This window comes from Onychostoma macrolepis, chromosome 01, assembly GCF_012432095.1.
Source record: "Onychostoma macrolepis isolate SWU-2019 chromosome 01, ASM1243209v1, whole genome shotgun sequence".
Classification (NCBI taxonomy): Eukaryota; Metazoa; Chordata; class Actinopteri; order Cypriniformes; family Cyprinidae; genus Onychostoma; species Onychostoma macrolepis.
The window spans coordinates 4402524-4424657 of record NC_081155.1 but is presented as its reverse complement, the minus strand read 5'-3'; the positions used below and the strand labels follow the sequence as shown (position 1 = coordinate 4424657).

The following is a 22134-nucleotide window of genomic DNA, read 5'->3' as shown; positions in this document are numbered from 1 at the left end:
GGGATACATTGGAGAGTCTTGTACTATGATGGTGCCCAGCATGCATTGCAACATGAAGCATTTTGTTGACTGTCACCATTGTTGAGATTCATATACTGATTCTTGATGTCTGTGGTCTTTGCATTGATACAGATGAAAACTTTTTGTGAAAAAAAAAAACAAAAAAAAACAAAAGCAATACAACGTCCATATAATCAGATATTGGACTTGAAATGAGGTCAATGGATCATCTGCCCACAACTGTTTTTATTTCATTTTTTTGTGGCTTCGCTGGCTAAGCGTGTTTATACAAACACACAATTAAAGCAACCAGCATAATATTAATTCCAAAATGTCAAGGGTCGAGAGCCCAACAAAAGGAAACACTGGTCTCTTTGATGGTGATTTCAAACAAAACAATAAAGCATCTAAACCTCTGTTAATTCTCAATAAGAGCTTCTCTAGAAGTCTGACAGAAATAAAGTAAATCTGATGCTGTTTGTGGAGTTGTTTAATCTGATTTTGAGAGATTTAATGTCTTCTTTTATTTCAGTTGATTTCATCTTAGTCTGTGGCTGAAGTCAGTTGTAGTTCTTGTGTTTCTCGTTCCTTCGGTGATTCTGCTTGATAACAGCATGTGTCCATCATTAATGCTCAATCATCACATAATTATCTTCTTAACTCAACACTGCTTCAATTCTACTTGAACACTCTGTATTGTGTAAACACATGAGCACTGAGCAGTGTGGGGACTTTGCTGTGAATTATTACATAAATCTTACCTGTTTCATTCACGTATGACTGATGCATATGAATCACATTAAGTTTATTGATTTGTTTATGTTAAAACTATGTAATCTAAATGGATGGAAAATTGTTATGCAACTGAATTACATAAAATGTAAATTTAGACTGAATATTTTTTTTGAGTGTGTGTTTCTGCTCGTCTCTTTTTTTCTTAACCCCTTAACTGTCACCCACAGTTTTGAACAGAGACATTATAGTGCACTATCCAAACTTAATTTTTTATAATTCATGAATGAAAATATTTTGTAACATGATTTTAATGTACCATTTACATGGTAATGCAATGTCTGATTTTAAAATGGGTTTCAAAGGATGAATTTTGAAATTTTAAGTTTTCTACTGATAAATAATTTCTTATGATTTCTAATTTGTGATAGAGAAAAAGGCAACTAAGAAGACTTTCTGTGACAAAGGTCAGAATTCATGTCATGATGTAGATTTTTTTCAGGTGCACTCTTGTCATAAACAGAGGTGTCAAATCCAGGGTCAGAAAGTAAAAGTCCTGCCATGTGTTTATTCCACCCATGAACTCGGCAGCTGATTTCACCAGAGGAGGAACCAACTCATTACTTTCAAGTCACAAGCAAGTTTCGAGTCAAATCCCAAGACCTCAATGAGTTGAGGTAATTAAGAGATAATTGAGAGACTAATTAAATGATGATTGTGCATTAGTGATGAACACCTGCTGTTACTGTGAATCACAGAGGATCAGATGTTGATGTTTTATTGGTTAAAATGATACCACCATCATGTAGATCAGTGTTTGCTTTAGTTGGGCTCTTGACCCTTGACTCCTGTGTTAGATCTCTCTGTAGCAATGCATGTGCTGTTGTAAAGCGGAGAGATCAGTGCTGTGCAGTGAGCAACTGTTAGTTGTTTTCATATGATGAGGTAATCTTCAGGTGCTTACCTGTTTGCATCCAATATACTGTGTGTATATATATATATATATATACACAACATTTTTCATTTTTTTAATTTATGTTCTGCTTTTGAATAAACAACTCTGTGAAACCACAGTACGCAATGAATTTACTGCTGTAGCAGTTATAGAGAAAGAATTTTAAATCTAATGCATTTAAATATTTAAACTCCAGTCCTACTCAGACACACACAGACATCAAGAACCAGCGTATGAATCTCAACAATGGTGACAATCAACAAAATGCTTCATGCTGCAATGCATGCTGGGTAACACTACAGTATGAATAATTATTGCCACCACTGTTGAGGATCGTATGATAAGTGTTCATGTCTAAAAGCCTGAGCAATATAATTCTTAATTTTTTCCAATATTTAATATTACGATGGCATTTGTTTAATAGTAAATTCCTGCAGTTCTGTAACAGCTGAACGTCAGTAAATAAACCAAAGAGAAACACCTTCATAATGTTCATTCAAGTGACATAAAAGCCAAAAGTGTAAGCTCATCTGCTTCCTCAAGCTTTTAACTCAGCAATGTGCAAATGTTTGTTGTGAAGCAATATTGCAATTGCTTAAAACAATCCATTCTCAGTTACTAAAAGGGTCAAGAGCCCAACTAAAGCAAACACTGATCTCCATGATGGTGGCATCATTTTAACCAATAAAACATCAACATCTGATCCTCTGTAATTCTCAATAACAGCAGGTGTTCATCACTAATGCACAATCAACATTTAATTAGTCTCTCAATTATCTCTTAATTACCTCAACTCGTTGAGGTCTTGGGATTTGACTCGAAACTTGCTTGTGACTTGAAAGGAATGACTTGGTTCCTCCTCTGGTGAAATCAGCTGCTGAGTTCATGGGTGGAATAAACACATGGCAGGACTTTTACTTTCTGACCCTGGATTTGACACCTCTGGTCATAAATTAATCTATTACTTTTCCTACATAATTTTTTAACAGAAAAAGTGGTAAAATACCTATTTAGGAGTCTTAGACCTTTCCAACGATATATAGTTTGTCATGATTAGATTAGGATTTAATTGTAAAATAGTGAAGTAAAGGTAGGCGTCCCACAGGGTGGACGGTGACAGTTAAGAGGTTAAGCAGGTGTTCGTCACTAATGCACAATCAGTAATATATTATTATCACTTAATTATCTAATGAACTGCAGTACTGCTTGTGTCTTATTTTTAGCACTCTGTAGTGTGCATACTGAGCAGTGTTCATTTTATTGTTTCATCTGGGCTGACCTATGTGGGGCCCTCATGGAAACCGAGGACAAAACTGGCTGGGGCCCAGTTAGATAGCCCAGGTGCCTCCCATCTGGCCCCACATAAGTTTGATGGCTGGGAGTAGCCCTGGGTTTTTGTTTTATTCAAACTAACAAAAATTCCCATACAGCAAAAAAATATATTTTCAAATATATTTCAAAATATACAAAAAATGGCCAAAAAAATATATTTACGTACATATATTTTCTACTAATACATTTTTGACCACTTTTTGTATACCATTATATAATGTTAAAAAAGTAAAATATAGACATATGATAGAGTTTAATATTCTGCTGCAGCAAGTCATTTGAGTTTGTTTATTTGATTATTTATTTATTGTTAAAGTTTAAATAGAGTTTTTGCACTTTAAGTTAGGATATTTTACTTAAATTTTACAGTTTTTGTTTGACAGTTTTTTTGTTTGTTATGGGGGATTAATAATATAATTTATTTAACACAATTATCACCTTTAACACAATTATCAAATGGCAGCATTTCTCACACTATTTAAAAAAACAAACAAACATTGTTTTTTTTTTAAATAGTGTGAGAAATGCTGCCATTTGAACCATCTGGTGGTGATTTCATAAATTATAATTACCATAATTTTTGTAATTTTAAATACATTTCTATTAAATTTAAGAAAAAAGAGAAATACTCTATGAATAATACAGTATTTATCTGTATAAAAATTAGAATTATAATGATATAATACTTAAAATAACAGCTAAATTGTTAATTTTACAGATGTTAGTAATTTTACAGTGTTTTGCATACAATTTAAAATGACTGAAATGACTGTTTATTTTGAAAATATATTAATATATTTAAAATATGTATTTTTAAAAAATATATATTTATACTTTCAAAATATATTGTAAAAATAATATATATACAAAAAAGGCCAAAAATACATTTGCTAAAATATGTTTCAAAATATATTTACATAAATATATTTTCTACTGATGTGTTTTGTATATTTTCAAAAATATATTTCTACATTTAAAATATATTTTGAAAATACACAAAAAATGGCCAAATAGTATATTTGCTAAAATATATTAACGTAAATATATTTTCTACCAATATATTTTTGGCCACATATAAATATATTTTTTAAAAAGCATTTAAAAAATATATTTTGAATATATTTCAGTCCAAAGAAATTCTTGCCACAGAAATACATTTAGAAATATATTTTGGTACATGATGGTTGAAACTGAATATATTTACTATTTCAAAAATATATTTCATTGAGCTTCACTGTTTGCAACATATATTTATATTTATATTTCAAATATATTTTGGCCATAAAAAATATATTTCTTCATTGTGGCACATTGTCGTGGGAGTCTGGTTAAGTCTCTCAAAGCTCACGTACCTGTTGATGCATTGTATATGGTGAAAACCACCCCTCCTCCGATTCCCATACTTTGAACATTTACCAGACTCAAACACAGCAGAGCGGCGATAGCAGCATCAACTACTGAACCGTTACGCTTCAACATGTCCCTGCAAACACAAAGAGTGCTAATTTAGTTGAAAAACAATGACTCCATATGAGTAATGCAAACTCTGGGAGTAGCTCCAGAGTGCACCCTGGACGATGGGGCGGGGCGACACATTAAGGTGGGGCGACACGTGTCGCTCCACCCACCTTCAATTTCATTGGTTTATAATACAGCTGGTATATATATTGGTATATAATAGAGCTTATTGGTGTAGACATTTGCGCATGAGCATTCTTTTATATAGGTTTTTATGAATGATCTACGCTGTTTGGCTGTACTACAGAAATATTAAGTGCTATCAACAGCGATTTTAGTTTTTATTTATTTATGACGAATTAGATTAAGTTCCTATCAAACGCTTGGTGGCGGCATCTCCGAGTACTTCGGGCAGAACAGAGCTGTGTAATATGAGCGGCTCACGAATTCAGTCTGGGGAACAAATTCTTAATTCGTGGCCATGATATAGTTCTACCTATGCTATAAATAGCCTCACCTATGAGAAATATTAAAAGTTTCTGTGTGATGAACGTAAATAGTGGTACTCAATCTCAACAGGTGGGTTGCACATTAAATGAAGTCATATTATTGCACTTTTCACTGTACACGAAGCAGACATACTTAAACATTGAGCAGTTTTAGCTGGGCGATGTTGATAAAAATTATCCACTGTTTGAGATTTAGCTGTTTTGTATAATGTATATTTATATGTAGCCTATATTCTTTATTTTAGAATCGTTGGATAAGCAATAACTTAGGATATGATGATAATTCACTGTAGTTCAGTAAGACATAGGACAAACCCGCAAATGGTTTTATTTTAAAGAACAACTGCGGTGACAAATAAGGCAATAATCCCAAATAGTCCATCAGCGTGAACTGGGGTTTTATGTGTTGATAATGGGAATAAAAACCTTGCTGAAAGCAACCCCTTCTCTTTTTTTTTTTGCATATAGGCCTATTTTAAATGTTTTTGTTTACTAAAACAGCTGTTATTAAATCTGACCTACAGCAAATATTATTATTAATGTGCTTTAGTGCGTATTTAAGCAATAAATGTTAATTTTCTCTGCAAAATTTTTATTTATACTTTTATATAGGCTATATGCACAAATTAAATTTTACACACACACACACACAATGAGGGTGTGGATACATAAATAATTGGATGTTCAATATCTGATGTCACGGACACTTATTTAATATAAGATAGGAACCTTTAAAAACTGTAAGAGAATCAATATCGGCTCAAATATTTTATTAAGATATAAACAAGGAAACATTGAGCTTGCCATGAAAACATTTTATTAGCACTTAATAACCTACAAGTTTGTGACGCATTGAGCAACGTAAGCTATATCTCATCTCTTTAAACAACAAAAAACGGTTGTGCTTTAAAACGTAAAATCAGCCGCTTATGTTCATGTTTGTCCATCTCTAAAATACAGTAAATTATCATCATTTGCGTATAAAATCCCAACTTAGTGCTGATCTGCGGCCTGCCGATCCTCAAGGAAATATGAATGAAGTGCTGCAGCCTGAAGAACCCGGAGGTGCTGTCATCAAGAGTTTATTTGTAAACGACTTCATCTGACTAAAATTACCATGGTTACTAAACAGATAATAATTAAGATAGGCCTATGATTGAAAATGGCCAAATCAATTACAAATTTGTACACAAAGGAATGCGCATGCTCGGGTCTACACCAATAAGATTTGCCGTGTTAAAAACCAATGGAATTGGGGGTGGGCGGGGCGACACTTGTCGACACCAGATTGCACTCTGGAGTACTTCAACTCTGGGGCTGCAAAAGTCTCATCGCTCATGCAAGGAATCTCTCCCAGAAACATAAATGTGGCTCTTTGCAATCGTACCTCCCGATCTCAGAGCATTTCCTGGCATCCGCTGCCACTGCTGCTTTAGCGTAGCACTTATCAGAGGATAGTACAGTGGGTGTCACAGTGGGTTTTAGAGTGAGTGTTAGAATGAGTGCCAGAGTAAGTCCCACTATCAAAATAATCACCAAGGCAACCAACAGCCATCTGAAAGCAGACGACCAGAGTACAGTTTGAGATATTTAATATATATGCTTATCTCTTCCTATAATAAACAAGACAAACTTGACTAAATTAGTAAATTTTTGAACTTGTGGGGCCCCATGAACTTATGCGGCCCCATAAGGAAACAAGCTAATAAACCATACAGAAAGAAGTACCTGTCTGTGTGTGTGTGTACACTGCCTGGCCAAAAACAGTCACCATTTGGATTTAAATAGGCAAACACATAATATTTTTAGGACTGAATAATTGTTGCAGTGATTAATATGTTTCTGGCATGTTTATGTTTTGCAACAGTTCTTTTAATCCCTAACTGATGCAGTGTGTAGCTTTGTATTTCTGAATGTCAGAAGGATGACAATGACAAGATTAATTGGACCCAAATTGTGAAATGAGTATAAGGAGTCATTTTTATGTACGAATTGGCCACCACAGAATCCTGACCTTTACCCTGTTGAAAGTCTTGAGGATGTGCTGTTAAAACAAGATCTTGGCCAAAAATTAAAGCTGCAATAGGTGATTGTTTTCAGAAACATTTTTTGTTATTCTGGTTGAAAGTCTCTTCACATCCCGATAGCAATCATTAAGTTAAGTGGTCTAAATTTATTTATCTGTATTTATATATTCTGTGGAAGGCGGAGGACCAAGAAATGTTCATCCAATCAAAACGCTTGGTCCGAACGTTTTTATTGACTTTCCTACCTGCCTGTCAACGTATGTATTTGCATACCTCTGCGCACCCGGTTCGCGCAGACAGGATATGTCATCAGCGCGATCATGCACTCTGTGCAGACAGTGCTACAATGGCAGACAAAAATCAACAACTGATCTTCCTTCCTGGTACTGTAGTACTTTTACTAACTCACTGTAAAAAATGATTCACTATATTTACTCGATAAAATTGAGTAATCCACTATATTTACTCAATAAAATTGAGGTAACAATTTGCACTCACTTTGTTTGAGTAGATTCTATCCTATATATTGAGTAAAGAGTACCTAAATTTTACAGCTATGACAAACTAAAAGAAATTAGGTAATGTCTACCTAATATTTTTCATTAAATTACATAACTAATTACTTATAAAAATTGAGTAACATTAACTCTATTGTTAGTAGGCAACAGTTCATCACTGTAAAACCCAACAAGTTAGGGTAACAAACCGTTTGAGTAAACCGATTGCCTTAAAACATTTAAGTTTTTAAAACTAACAATTATGAGTGCTCTGAACTTATTTCAGTCAGACATCTACAGAACATCTTATTGAGAATTAACTAAGGTTTAGATGTTGATTTATTGTTTCAGTTGAAGTAACCATGTTAGAGATCAGTGTCTGCTTTAGTTGGGACGCAATTGCATGGAGGGTGGGACATTCGCTTTCAGTGCTATCAGGCTAAAGTTAACATTTTCCAAGATCTCCTATTGCACCTTTAATGCAACTCTTGGTGGAAATAAATGTTTTGATGAGGCATGACGTTGTGGAAACAATGCCACAATGAAAGCACAACATTATCAAAGCTAAAGGTGGTCCAACAAAATATTTTGGAAAGGCAGAATACAGTTGCTTTCTTTCACAAGCAGATGTTTCACAGTTTGAGCCTGATGAATATTAACATTGACACCCTGAAGTATGTACATGGGTACATCTTCTGACATGGTTGTTTGACAAATAATAAGCTACACACTACATCAGTTAGGATTAAAATAACTGTTGCAAAACATATACCAGAAATATGTTCATCAATGCAATAATGATTCAGTCCTAATATATTATGTATCTGCTTATTTAAAAGTGCTGTATGTAGGATTTTGACTCTACTAAAGCATAAAAATACCATAATATGTTTGCAGATATTTAAAAAACATGCTAAGTTCATTCACGTCTGGTGTGAACACACCATGAGAACTGAAGAAGTGGAGCGTGCGCGAGAGAGAGCACTTCTATCAGTGCGATTCCACCTATTGCGCCTTCACTAACTTTAAATTAATCGACAACGAATTGTGACTACTGGGAAAAACGGGATGTCTGGTCACCCAGTCCCTAACCCTTCGGGTGCTGAGGCCATTGTTTCAGATCGCTAGTTCACGTTTTGGTAGCCTATCTGTCTGCTGCGGCTGCCATAATGAGATATGCGAACGCCCCTCATCTGATTGTAATCCAATGACAGAGACACACATTTTGAAAGACAAGACAGTTAACTTAGCCTATAGGATGCATTTTGAATGTCAGGTAGTCCTCAAATAACATTTTAGTCCCGTCTCGTCTTGTTAACGAAGACACGGCATATATTTCATCATAGTTTTTATAATCAGATATTAATTTTAGCTCGTCAACGTCTCGTGTTAGTCACAGGAAAAAGGTTCGTTGACGAATATTTTTTGTCTTCGTTGACGAAATTAACACTGATATATATATATATATATATATATATATATATATATATAAACGTATATGTGTGTGTGTGTGTGTGTGTGTGTGTGTGCGCGTGTGTTTGTGTTTGTGTGTGTGTGTCAGTGGGTATAGAAAGGAATCATCCCCCTTTAAAATAATCACATTTTGTTGCTTTGCAGCCTGAAGTCAAGACGGACACAGTTTTTGTTTTATGCAGCTGTATCCCAGCTAACAGAATTTTGTTATAAGAACGCTCTCCAAATATTGAGTGTTGGTTCTGGGAACATAAAAAATGTCCAGTTTTCTTGAAGTTTTTAAAAGCTATGATGTTCCTCAAATGTTCTTTCAACTTAATTTTGAAGTAAAATTCAACATTCTAGGAACGTTGATTTGTAACATTCCAAGAACATAACAATATCCAGTTTTCTTAACGTTAGTAGAATGTTATTTCAAGGTTAGTATGATGTTCCTGAAACATTATTTCAATCATTCAAACAACTGCTGTGAACAAGCACAGAAAAAAAAGAAAAATAAGAACACAAACTACAACTTTCTTCAGCCACAGCCTTAGATGAACTGAAGATAAAAAAAACATTACATTTCTCAAGATCTGATTAAACAGCTCCACAAACAGCATTACCAGCTTTAATTATTACTAACCAGACTGACTTTATTTCTTACACAAGTTCTTATTGAGAATTAACAGAGGTTTAGATATTGATGTCTTATTGAAAATGTTTAGTTTGAGGTCATCATCATGTAGCGTTGCTTCTTTTTCAGCAATTGCAGGTGTTTGTAGCAAACATTTATGCATTGATAAAGCAGTTCAACATGTTTGTTTTAATAACAGACAAAAGACTGCTTTAAAACACTTTAAATAATTCAGCTAATATGAAAATAAATAACTTGTTACACTGTTGTTGCACTTCAGATGCTGAATGTTGATGTTTGGGAGTGTATACATACTATCGCTGTTAATTTTTTGTTTAACACATTTTTTTTTTTTTTTGTCATTGATACACTCACTGACATCAACATTTGGCATATGAAACACAACAATGGTGAAATGCTTCATGCCAGCATACAAAACACATTCATGGCATTTTCTTATTGTCACCATTGTTGAGCTTTATATGATGAGTGCTGATGTCTAAGTGTGATGTATTAAACTTTTAAATAGTTTTAGACAAGCTTACATAAATCACTGAAATGTTACAAGTTATTACTATTTATTTTCACATTTGAATTTATTATTAGTGATGGAAAAATTAAGCTTTGCGAAGCACCGAGCCTTTCCCTCAACTGTATTGTAAAAACAATGCACACTAACAACATCTTGTGGTCAAAAGGTGGAAATAGCTGCCTGGTCCGTGTACCTTCGGATAATTCGTTTTTTATTTAATATTGAAATTTGAAAAATGTGTTCAAACAAAATGAAAAATCAAGAATTCGGCTTCAGTTTTCGTTTTTACGTTCAGGGACAGAAAAGGGATAAACTACTTGAATATTCAATCTCTACAAGTGGGCGGAGTGAAACGCCCCTCTCCGCTGATTGGTCAACCAAACATTACAACATAATAATAGTCCTTAAAAATAATAATAATAGTCCTCCGCTTCTACAGATTCTTAACATGTTTATTTCTGCTACATTTGGTCTCTTTATCAAACAGCCAGATTAACCAATGGCTTGACACAAACCGTACCGAGGCAGAACCTTTCAGTCCTCTGGCACACCGCCTGTTTTATTATATATCCACCTATCAAAATTTGTGTGGCAAAGCCGCGCGACGCACTGCAGCGCGGGGAAAATGTATTGTAGTGAAGCGCAGACCAGTATCAATGTATGTGAACGTACACAGAGTCATAACTTTTGTTTTAGACAATACGCTACGTTTTGGACAATGGAGGAACCTAAATAATATGACAGATATGACAAGATATGACTTTGTGTAATTTACCTTCACAGCACATCTATTAGCTATTTTTCTATTTTGAGTTTTATTCACAGAGCACTTTATAGCAAATCATATTGTTATCAAGTCAAGTCAAGTCAAGTTGAGCTTTATTGTCATTCCGCTACATGCGGGGGCATACAGTGGAACGAAATGTCGTGCCTCACAGGACCACGGTGCTACATAAATACAGGCATACAACAATGGAGTAAGACAATATAAACCTATACACAACTATCCTACTGATAGATTTTGACTATAAATATAAATATACTATCTATAAAAAAGTACCTATACAAACTAAAAAATACAAACTTTACAAACTATACGAATGCTTCAGATAAGTACTGTACATGTGCAAGGAGAAACATTGAGTTCAAGCAGCTGGCTGGGGAACAGTGCAGGATGATTTGTAGTGCATGAGCATGTAAACATACATATATTACGGAGTTCTTTTGTGGATTTGTGTACACACAGCAGTGTGTGTGAAAAGTGACTAGTGCGCATAGAGGAGGAGAGTGTGCTACTACAGGTGGTTTGTACAGGCCCACTCACCTGTGTGTAGCACACTTCGAATTGCACGTTACATGTTACAGGAGGTAGGGGGTTTGTATGGGGGTTCAGAGAGGGGCGGGGTGATTTGAGTTCAGGGCTCTCACAGCCTGGGGGAAAAAGCTGTTGAGCAGTCTGGCAGAGCGGGCTCTGATGATCTGGTACCGTCTTCCTGATGGTAGGAGCTGGAAGAGACTGTGGGAGGGGTGTGTGGAATCCTTCACGATACTATTGGCTTTGCTGGAGCATCGTGTGAGGAAAATATCCAGGATGGAGGGGAGAGGGGCACCGATGATCCTTGCAGCGGTGTTCACTGTCCGCTGGAGGGTCTTGCGGTTTGCTGCAGTACAGTTCCCGTACCAGACAGTGATGCAGCTGGTCAGCACACTCTCAATGGTGCCCCTGTAGAAAGTGGTGAGGATGGGTGGAGGGAGACTTGCTCTTTTCAGCCGGCGGAGGAAGTGTAGGCGCTGTTGTGCCTTCTTGGAGAGTGACATGGTGTTGGTGGACCAGGTGAGATCCTCTGTGATGTGCACCCCCAGGAATTTAGTGCTGCTGACTCTCTCCACAGGCGAGCTGTCAATGGTCAGTGGGGGGTGATCACCGGAGTTCCTTCTGAAGTCCATCACAACCTCCTTTGTCTTACTCACATTGAGGGACAGGTTGTTAGTGCCACACCATTCAGCCAGCTGTGCCACTTCCTCTCTGTAGTGCGTTTCATCGTTGTTGCTGATGAGGCCTACCACTGTTGTGTCATCAGCGAACTTGATGATGTGGTTGGAGCTGGACTTGGCAGTGCAGTCGTGGGTCAGCAGCGTGAAGAGCAGTGGGCTGAGCACACAGCCTTGTGGGGCACCTGTGTTCAGTGTGGTAGTGCTCGAGGTGTTGTGGCCGACACGGACTGACTGAGGTCTTCCGGTTAGAAAGTCCAGGATCCAATTGCAGAGGAATTGTTAAGGCCCAGCAGGTTGAGTTTATTTATGAGCTGTTGTGGGATTATTGTGTTGAATGCTGAGCTGAAGTCAATGAACAGCATTCTAACGTAGGAGTCTTTATTTTCTAGGTGGGTAAGAGCCAGGTGGAGAGTGGAGGAAATTGCATCGTCCGTGGGCGGTTCGGACGGTATGCAAACTGGAGCGGATCGAGTGTGTTGGGGAGGCTGGTTTTGATGTTGTGCATGACTAACCTCTCAAAGCACTTCATTATGATTGGAGTCAGTGCTATGGGACGGTAGTCATTTAGACAGGACACAGGTGATTTCTTTGGTAACGGTATGATTGTTGTGGATTTGAGACATGTGGGGACGACTGCCTGGCTCAGCGAGGTGTTGAAGATATCTGTTAGGACATCTGTCAGCTGTGCAGCACAGTCTTTCAGTACACGGCCAGGTATGTTGTCGGGACCCGCAGCCTTGCGTGGGTTGATCCTAGATAGGGACTTCCTTACGTCGGCTGGAGACAGACAGAGCGCCTGGTCGTTGGGAGGTGTGGGCAGTTTTGTGCAGGTGTGTCATTCTGCATTTCAAACCGTGAGTAAAAGTGGTTGAGTGTATCTGGGAGGATGTGTCGTCATCACAGGCCTGTGGCGGGGCTTGTAGTCTGTGATGGTCTGAATAGCTTGCCACAGGCTCCGTGTGTCACTGCTGTCTGTGAAGTGATTGTTGATTTTTTGAGCATATGACCGTTTTGCATTTTTGATGCTGCGGGACAGATTGGCTCTTGCTGTTTTGAGGGCTGCTTTGTCTCCTGATCTGAATGCTTCATCTCTGGTCTTTAGCAGCCCACGAACCTCTGCTGTCATCCATGGCTTCTGGTTGGCGCGTGTGGTGATGGTCTTGGTGACTGTCACATCATCAGTGCACTTTTGGATGTAAGCAGTCACAGTTGCAGTGTACTCCTGCAGGTCTGTGTGGTTGTTGTAGGTGGCCGCCTCTTTAAACATGTTCCAGTCTGTGTCCTGGAAGCAGTCCTGCAGTGCTGAGGTGGCATTGTCTGGCCATACCTTGATCTGTTTGTGAACCGGTTTGGCCAGTTTCAGAAGTGGTCTGTATGCTGGGATTAGCATAACAGAGATGTGGTCTGAGTACCCGAGGTGGGGGCGGGTTCAGCTTTGTATGCGCTCTTAACTGTTGTGTAAACAAAGTCCAGTGTGTTATTTCCTTGTTGCAAAGTTCACATGTTGGTAGAACTTTGGCAAAACTGTCTTTAGGTTTGCGTGGTTGAAGTCACCGGCTATGATGAAAAAGCCGTCGGGGTTATTTGTTTGTTGTTCGCTGATGGCGCTGTACAGCTCATGACGCGTCCTTTGCGTTTGCGCACGGTGGGATGTATACCGCGACAATAACAATGGCCGTGAACTCCGCGGCAGATAGAACGGTCGACACTTCACAAACATAAACTCCACCAGCGATGAACAGTGTTTTGTCACTAACCCAGCATTGTTACACCATTCTTTGTTGACGTACACACAAGCCACCGCTGCGAGTCTTACCAGACAGTGATGAATCTCTGTCCGCGCGGTAGCAAGTTAGTCCGCAGCTGAATGGCGGAGTCCGGGATGTTGCCGTTCAGCCATGTTTCAGTGAAAACAAACACACAACAATCCCTTGTCTCATGCTGTGTAGGTCGACTGAGTTGAATTGAGTCCAGTTTGTTTTCCAGAGAGCGAAGGTTTGAGAGCATGAGTGTTGGAAGAGCCGGTCTTGTGGGGTTTTCCTCAGCCTAGCTCAGATACCTCCGCTTACCGCTTCCGTCCTCTCTCACACCGCTTGCGACGCCGCCTTGTGCGGGTAGCGACAGTAGGCGAGGCCGCGGTCTCGAGGTCCGGCTTCAGCAGTAAACAGAGGCCTCGTAGCTTCTCAGTAGCCGCCGGCGAGAGTTGGTCTTTGTATGCGTTGCCGATATCCAAAAGTCTTTGGCGAACATATTTGAGTTTAGGAGTGATTTCCTTATGAACTAGCGGTAAATTTACACTATTTGGAGACGAACAGACGACATTAAAAGACAAAAAAGCACCGTCTTTGGGACCTGGAGCAGCCGCTGCGTCTGATCGCGCCGCCATCTTGGATCCAAAGTGGCATTGGACTATTTGTTCCATGGTGCTGTTTTAGTGAAATGTGAATTTGACGTCATGATTTGAAGGTGAACTCGGTGCTCGCACCTCATGTTTGCGGCTAAATGCAAATTATCATAATTGACGGACAGCTATGCCCGTGAAAAGACATCAGCACTCCGGCTGTTGATGTTAGTAACGTGTTTTAATGTCGGTAATAATTTCACCACCATCAACGCATCTAATATTCTCTCTGAGTTTCCATGTTCCCTTATGAAAATTAGTCATGGTTTTAACACGAATAAATACATTTATAGTGGTCTGCGCTAATACAATCTCCCGCGCTGCATTGCGTTGTATGGGAAGCCAAACAACCAAAAAGTGGGACGAAACAGCGCGGAAAAGAGAGTTTGCGACCGACTCGACAGCGCAGGGAGGACGTGTTTGCTAGCGCCACCGAACTGACAGTGCGGCTTGAACATAAGACGTTCGTGTTTTTCCCTGCACGTTAACATAATGAAGATCAGTATTAAGTTATTACATTTCCCCTTTTGCGTATTATCTTTCATATTAAGACAGTGAAAGTTGTTTTAGCTACTTTGAAGAACTGCACACATTGCCTATATAAAGGGCCTAATAGCCTATATAATAAGACTTTAATACATTTACAATAGCATAGTTTTCTTGAGGAGCACACCCAGCTTCTAGTTTATATATTTTTATTTTGTACCTAGTTATTATTGTTGTTGTCGTCAGGTTCTACATAGCACACAATTGCAATTATGTACCATTTAAAATTGGAACTATTATTAAATAGGATAGGTATGTGACCCTGGACCTCAAAACCAGTCATAAGGGTACTTTTTTTTTTTTTTAAGATTTATACATCATCTGAAAGCTGAATAAATAAGCTTTCAATTGATGTATGTTTTGTTATGAGATACAAATTTGAAAATCTGGAATCTGATGGTGCAAAAAAAAAAAAAAAATCTAAATATTGAGAAAATCGCTTTTGTCCAAATGAAGTTCTTAGCTTATATTACTAATCAAAAATTAAGTTTTGATTTATTTGGGGATTTACAAAATATCTTCATGGATGATCTTTACTTACAGTAATATCCTAATGATTTTTGGAATAAAAGAAAAAATTGACAATTTTGGCCCATACAATGTTGGCTATTGCTGCAAACATACCTTTGCTTTGTGTGGTCCAGGGAATTTTTTTTTTTTTTTTTGGTCTCTAAAGACCAGGGAACATCCAAGGTAATGTTCTTTAACTTTAACAGTGCAATTTTATATAATTGCTACGTTTGTCAGGCTTTTCTCTACGCTCCATATTAAATAAATAAATAAATAACAGTTAATTAATTGATTTAAAAACAAACTCTTTCAAAATTGGGGACAGTGAATGTAAATTCAATATGATGTATTTTGAATTTTGCACTGCATTTATTTTAGGGTTATTAACTTAATACTGATCTTCATTATGTTAACGTGCAGGGAAAAAAAACGAACTTCTTATGTTCGCGCTGCGCTGTCAGTTCGGTGGCGCTAGCAAACACGTCCTCCCTGCGCTGTAGAGTCGGTCGTGCCGCTCGGTCCATTGAGCCTATGACAGGACAGCGCGGCGCAAACTCTTTAAAATCGCACTGTTTCTCCCACTTTTGGGTTGTTTGGCTTCCCATACGTTGCGCAGTTTTGCCACACAGATTTTAATAGGTGCCCTACTAAAAAAAAAAAACAAAAAAAAAAAACAATAGAAGCCCATTAGAAACCATCACAGACATTCCAGTGGTTTACATTAAAATACCATTATGAACCATTAGCTTTTTCCAGTAAAACCATTACAAAATTCCTTTTTGTAGTGTGTTTTGGGCATTTTTCCAATAGGATTTAACATCCCACCAATAGAATCTATCACATACCAGTAGACACCATTATAGTTTCCATTAACACCAATACAATTCTCATCATAACCATTAAATCCATTACATTTTCTATTGTGTTTTGGGCAGGGTTCTATTGTTTTTTTCAGCAGGGTGGTTAGCTATAATAAATCAGGCGGCCGTGCCAAAGATGTAGGCTAGTAGGTAGTTGTGTGTGCAGGTACGAATTAAATTAATATTTATGAGATTTCAGGGGTAGGTTGCAGAATTTAAGCCTACACAAAAGAAATCTCTGTCTAGGCTCTGCCTCGGTATTGTTTGTGTCAAGCCATTCCTTAATCTAGCTGTTTGTTGAAGAGAAAGAGATCAAATGTAGTAGAAATAAACACTTTAAGAATACATCGTAGCGGAGGACTTTTATTATGTTTTTATGACTATTATTATGTTGTAATGTTTGGTTGACCAATCAGCGGAGAGGGGCGTTTCACTCCGCCCACTTGTAGAGATCGAATATTCAAGTAGTTTATCCCTTTTCTGTCCCTGAAAGTAAAAACGAAAAATGAAGCCGAATTCTTGATTTTTCGTTTTGTTTGAACAAATGAAAAACGAAAAAGGTGGCGTTTTTTTCATTTTTCAGATTTCAATATTAAATCAAAAAACGAATTATCCGAAGGTACACGGACCCTGCCTTTGCATCCCAAACGACCCAGCCATTTTTGGATTGTTTCAGATAATAAATCAGTTTGTGCTATGAAAATAAGGCAAAGAAAGTATTAACTCTATATAAATTAATCTTTTACTTGTCAGTCATTGTTTCACACAATATATGAATAAATGAGTCTGTGAATAAATTTGTAGAAAAAATAGGCAAGAATATATGATATGCATAAATGATCAAAATAAAAGAAGATTATCAGAATGGTCAGCTGAAGTGATTGTGAAGCGGGAATTAATACAAAATGAACATGCACAAAACTACACATGCATATATTTATTCGTATATTGATTCATTCTTATCGAAGAAGTGAGTGACACTTCAAACTGCGCAAGTGGTTCGCGTTATTTGAAACTGAATACGAAGCAGTCACGCGGTTGTGTGCGAAAACAAATCTTCGGATGTCACAGATCACGTGGTTTTGGCAAAACCAATCAAGCTTCGGTACAGTGCTTCACTGCAAGATGATTTGTTTTTTTGATACAGGCTTCGAAGACTCAGTGTCGAACGTCACATCACTATTTATTACTTCTTTCTCATATAACATTGCAACTCCAGAAGTAAACAAAACAACATAAAAGGCAGTTCTTCAAACTGCTTTAAAGCAGATATTTGTCTGTTATAAAAACAGATATGTTGAGCTGTGTTGTCAACACAACAATGTTTTCTGAAAACAACTGAAATTGCTGCAAAAGAAGCAACTCAACAAAAGTCAAGGGTCAAGAGCCCAACTAAAGCAAACACTGATCTCCATGATGGTGAAAATTTTCAAACGAAATTTTCAACATCTAAACCTCTGTTAATTCTCAATATGAACTGCTGTAGACATCTGACAGAAGTAAAGTCAATCTGGTTAGTAATAATTAAAGCTGGTAATGCTGTTTGTGGAGTTGTTTAACCCCTTAACTGTCACCCACAGTTTTGAACAGAGACATTATAGTGCACTATCCAAACTTAATTTTTTATAATTCATGAATGAAAATATTTTGTAACATGATTTTAATGTACCATTTACATGCTAATGCAATGTCTGATTTTAAAATGGGTTTCAAAGGATGAATTTTGAAATTTTAAGTTTTCTACTGATAAATAATTTCTTATGATTTCTAATTCGTGATAGAGAAAAAGGCAACTAAGAAGACTTTCTGTGACAAAGGTCAGAATTCATGTCATGATGTAGATTTTTTTCAGGTGCACTCTTGTCATAAACAGAGGTGTCAAATCCAGGGTCAGAAAGTAAAAGTCCTGCCATGTGTTTATTCCACCCATGAACTCAGCAGCTGATTTCACCAGAGGAGGAACCAACTCATTCCTTTCAAGTCACAAGCAAGTTTCGAGTCAAATCCCAAGACCTCAACGAGTTGAGGTAATTAAGAGATAATTGAGAGACTAATTAAATGATGATTGTGCATTAGTGATGAACACCTGCTGTTACTGTGAATCACAGAGGATCAGATGTTGATGTTTTATTGGTTAAAATGATACCACCATCATGTAGATCAGTGTTTGCTTTAGTTGGGCTCTTGACCCTTGACTCCTGTGTTAGATCTCTCTGTAGCAATGCATGTGCTGTTGTAAAGCGGAGAGATCAGTGCTGTGCAGTGAGCAACTGTTAGTTGTTTTCATATGATGAGGTAATCATCAGGTGCTTACCTGTTTGCATCCAATATACTGTGTGTATATATATATATATATATATATACATACAACATTTTTCATTTTTTTAATTTATGTCCTGCTTTTGAATAAACAACTCTGTGAAACCACAGTACGCAATGAATTTACTGCTGTAGTAGTTATAGAGAAAGAATTTTAAATTTAATGCATTTAAATATTTAAACTCCAGTCCTACTCAGACACACACAGACATCAAGAACCAGCGTATGAATCTCAACAATGGTGACAATCAACAAAATGCTTCATGCTGCAATGCATGCTGGGTAACACCACAGTATGAATAATTATTGTCACCACTGTTGAGGATCGTATGATAAGTGTTCATGTCTAAAAGCCTGAGCAATATAATTCTTAATTTTTTCCAATATTTAATATTACGATGGCATTTGTTTAATAGTAAATTCCTGCAGTTCTGTAACAGCTGAACATCAGTAAATAAACCAAAGACAGACACCTTCATGATGTCCATTCAAGTGACATAAAAGCCAAAAGTGTAAGCTCATCTGCTTCCTCAAGCTTTTAATTCAGCAATGTGCAAATGTTTGTTGTGAAGCAACATTGCAATTGCTTAAAAGCAATCCATTCTCAGTTACTAAAAGGGTCAAGAGCCCAACTAAAGCAAACACTGATCTCCATGATGGTGGCATCATTTTAACCAATAAAACATCAACATCTGATCCTCTGTAATTCTCAATAACAGCAGGTGTTCATCACTAATGCACAATCAACATTTAATTAGTCTCTCAATTATCTCTTAATTACCTCAACTCGTTGAGGTCTTGGGATTTGATTCGAAACTTGCTTGTGACTTGAAAGGAATGAGTTGGTTCCTCCTCTGGTGAAATCAGCTGCTGAGTTCATGGGTGGAATAAACACATGGCAGGACTTTTACTTTCTGACCCTGGATTTGACACCTCTGGTCATAAATTAATCTATTACTTTTCCTACATAATTTTTTAACAGAAAAAGTGGTAAAATACCTATTTAGGAGTCTTAGACCTTTCCAACGATATATAGTTTGTCATGATTAGATTAGGATTTAATTGTAAAATAGTGAAGTAAAGGTAGGCGTCCCACAGGGTGGACGGTGACAGTTAAGAGGTTAATCAGATCTTGAGATATTTAATGTCTTTTATCTTCAGTTCATCTAAGGCTGTGGCTGAAGAAAGTTGTAGTTTGTGTTCTTATTTCTCTTTCTTTCAGTGCTTGTTCACAGCAGGTGTTTGAATGATTAAGAATTTTTCAGGAACATCATACTAATCTTGAAATAACATTCTACTAACATTAAGTAAACTGGACATTTTTATGTTCTTGGAATGTTACAAATCTACGTTCCTCGAATGTTGAATTTTACATCAAAATTAAGTTGAAAGAACTTTTGAGTAACATCATACCTTTTAAAAACGTTCCTCTAACGTCAAGAATTAACGTCAAAAAACATTTTTTTATGTTGCCAGAACCAACACACAATATTTGGAGAACGATCTTATAACAAAATTCTGTTAGCTGGGATTTTATATCTTTCATCCAAGTGAGTTGGAAAAAGGATCACTCCCCTCCTAAAAATGATTTGTAAACTCAATCAGTTGTAGCAAATCACCTTCTCAGTTGCATACAAAGCCATTTGACTTTCAACTGTGATCAGCTGAGGTCATTCCCAGTCAACACGTGAGATCACGCGATGATCACAGTGACGTCACACCATTCTCATACAGTGATCCTCACAGTGTGAGTAATTTGTGAGCTCATTGTGAACCCAAAATGTTGAGCAAGTTGAGAGGAGGCAGTTCAAATATTGGTAACCAGGGGACATTCTACTTCCTGTTTCTCAACACTATCACAGAGATATCACAGTGCTCTCACATGATGAGCTCATGAGTGCACGTCCAGCTAACAGATTTCTGTTATAAGAACCTTCTCCAAACATACAACTGACTTCCAGAAACAGCCTTAGATTAAATCAACTGAAATAAACGAATTACCAGCTTCACTTATTATTAACCAGACTGACTTAATTTCTGTCAGACATCTACAAAAGCGCTTATTGAGAATTAACAGAGATTTAGATGATGATGTTTTATTGTTTTGTTTGACGTTACCATCGTGGCGAGTAGTGTTTGCTTTAGTTGGGCTCTTGACCCTTGACATTATAACATATTTTTTGGGGCTGCTGTAACTGTGTTTGTAAAGCACATTTGTTATGGCAAGGAAAACCACGAAAAGACTGTAACCAGGTGATATTGGTTTGTTGTTGATGACAGCAACACAATCGTCACCTAGACTCAATATGCAGTGAAGTGCATATTGGTGAAGTATTATTAACCTAAAGTTTCTAAATATAATAGCTCTATGATTGTACAGCATAGATCCAGCAGTCTCATAATCAATTAAGAAGGATTATAAAATCATAAGACACAAACATTATTAAGTAACCTGTCAATCAAACACAAAGAGAGACATCAAGAATCAGTGCATGAATCTCAACAATGGTGACAATCAAAAGCTTCATGCTGAAATGCATGCTGGGTACCTATTCTCTGTGCAGTGAGTGCACTTTGACCTCACATTAGTATGAGCACACAGTGAGGGTGCTGTGAGGTTACACTTTTAGCTCACTGTTACCTCACATTGTGACCTCATCACGAGTATCCTGTGAGATCATGGTGACATCACTGTGAGATCAAATTGTTGACTGGGTTCTGATTATCTCTGCATGAAAAGAGCTTTTACTGCAGCATTTCAGTCCTTGGTAGATCAACTGAAGCAAACAATCAACTATGGATGGCAAGACCCTGTCAAAAGATATCCAGGATAAAGCTGTGGACAGGCCCAAGTCAGTAGATGGATGCAAAACAATTTCAAAGGCTTTATCAGTGACTAGAAGCACACCCAGTCAACAATTTGATCTCACAGTGATGTCACCATGAGCTCACAGGATACTCGTGATGAGGTCACAATGTGAGGTAACAGTGAGCTAAAAGTGTAACCTCACAGCGCCCTCACTGTGTGCTCATACTAATGTGAGGTCAAAGTGCACTCAGTGCACAGAGACTAGGTACCCAGCATGCATTGCAGCATGAAGCTTTTGATTGTCACCATTGTTGAGATTCATACACCGATTCTTGATGTCTCTCTTTGTGTTTAAATGACAGAGTAGTTCAAAATGTTTGTGTCTTATCATGCTTTTAAATCCTTCATAAACTGTTATGACATGCTGGGTTCTATACTGTATAATCTCTGAGCTATTATTAATAACTTTAGATCGACAACTCCTCACAAAGACTGCATACTGAATCTAGGTGATGTTTGCGCTGTTATCATCACTGCACAGTAACAAACCAACACCACCTGGT

General features: G+C 37.3%; 1 protein-coding gene across 2 annotated transcripts in view; it reads right to left on the bottom strand.

The window, feature by feature from the left end:
* Nucleotides 1-22134, bottom strand: part of LOC131547622 (glutathione hydrolase 1 proenzyme-like) — a 91390-nt gene that overhangs the window by 53735 nt on the left and 15521 nt on the right. The window contains exons 3-4 of one of the 2 annotated variants that reach the window (XM_058788272.1): nt 6374-6541; nt 4372-4502 (exon numbers count right to left, since the gene is read on the bottom strand). In XM_058788272.1, coding sequence (XP_058644255.1) covers nt 4372-4502; nt 6374-6541 — 299 coding nt within the window. The remainder of the gene's footprint in view (nt 1-4371; nt 4503-6373; nt 6542-22134) is intronic. The other variant, XM_058788273.1, reaches the window with a different exon arrangement.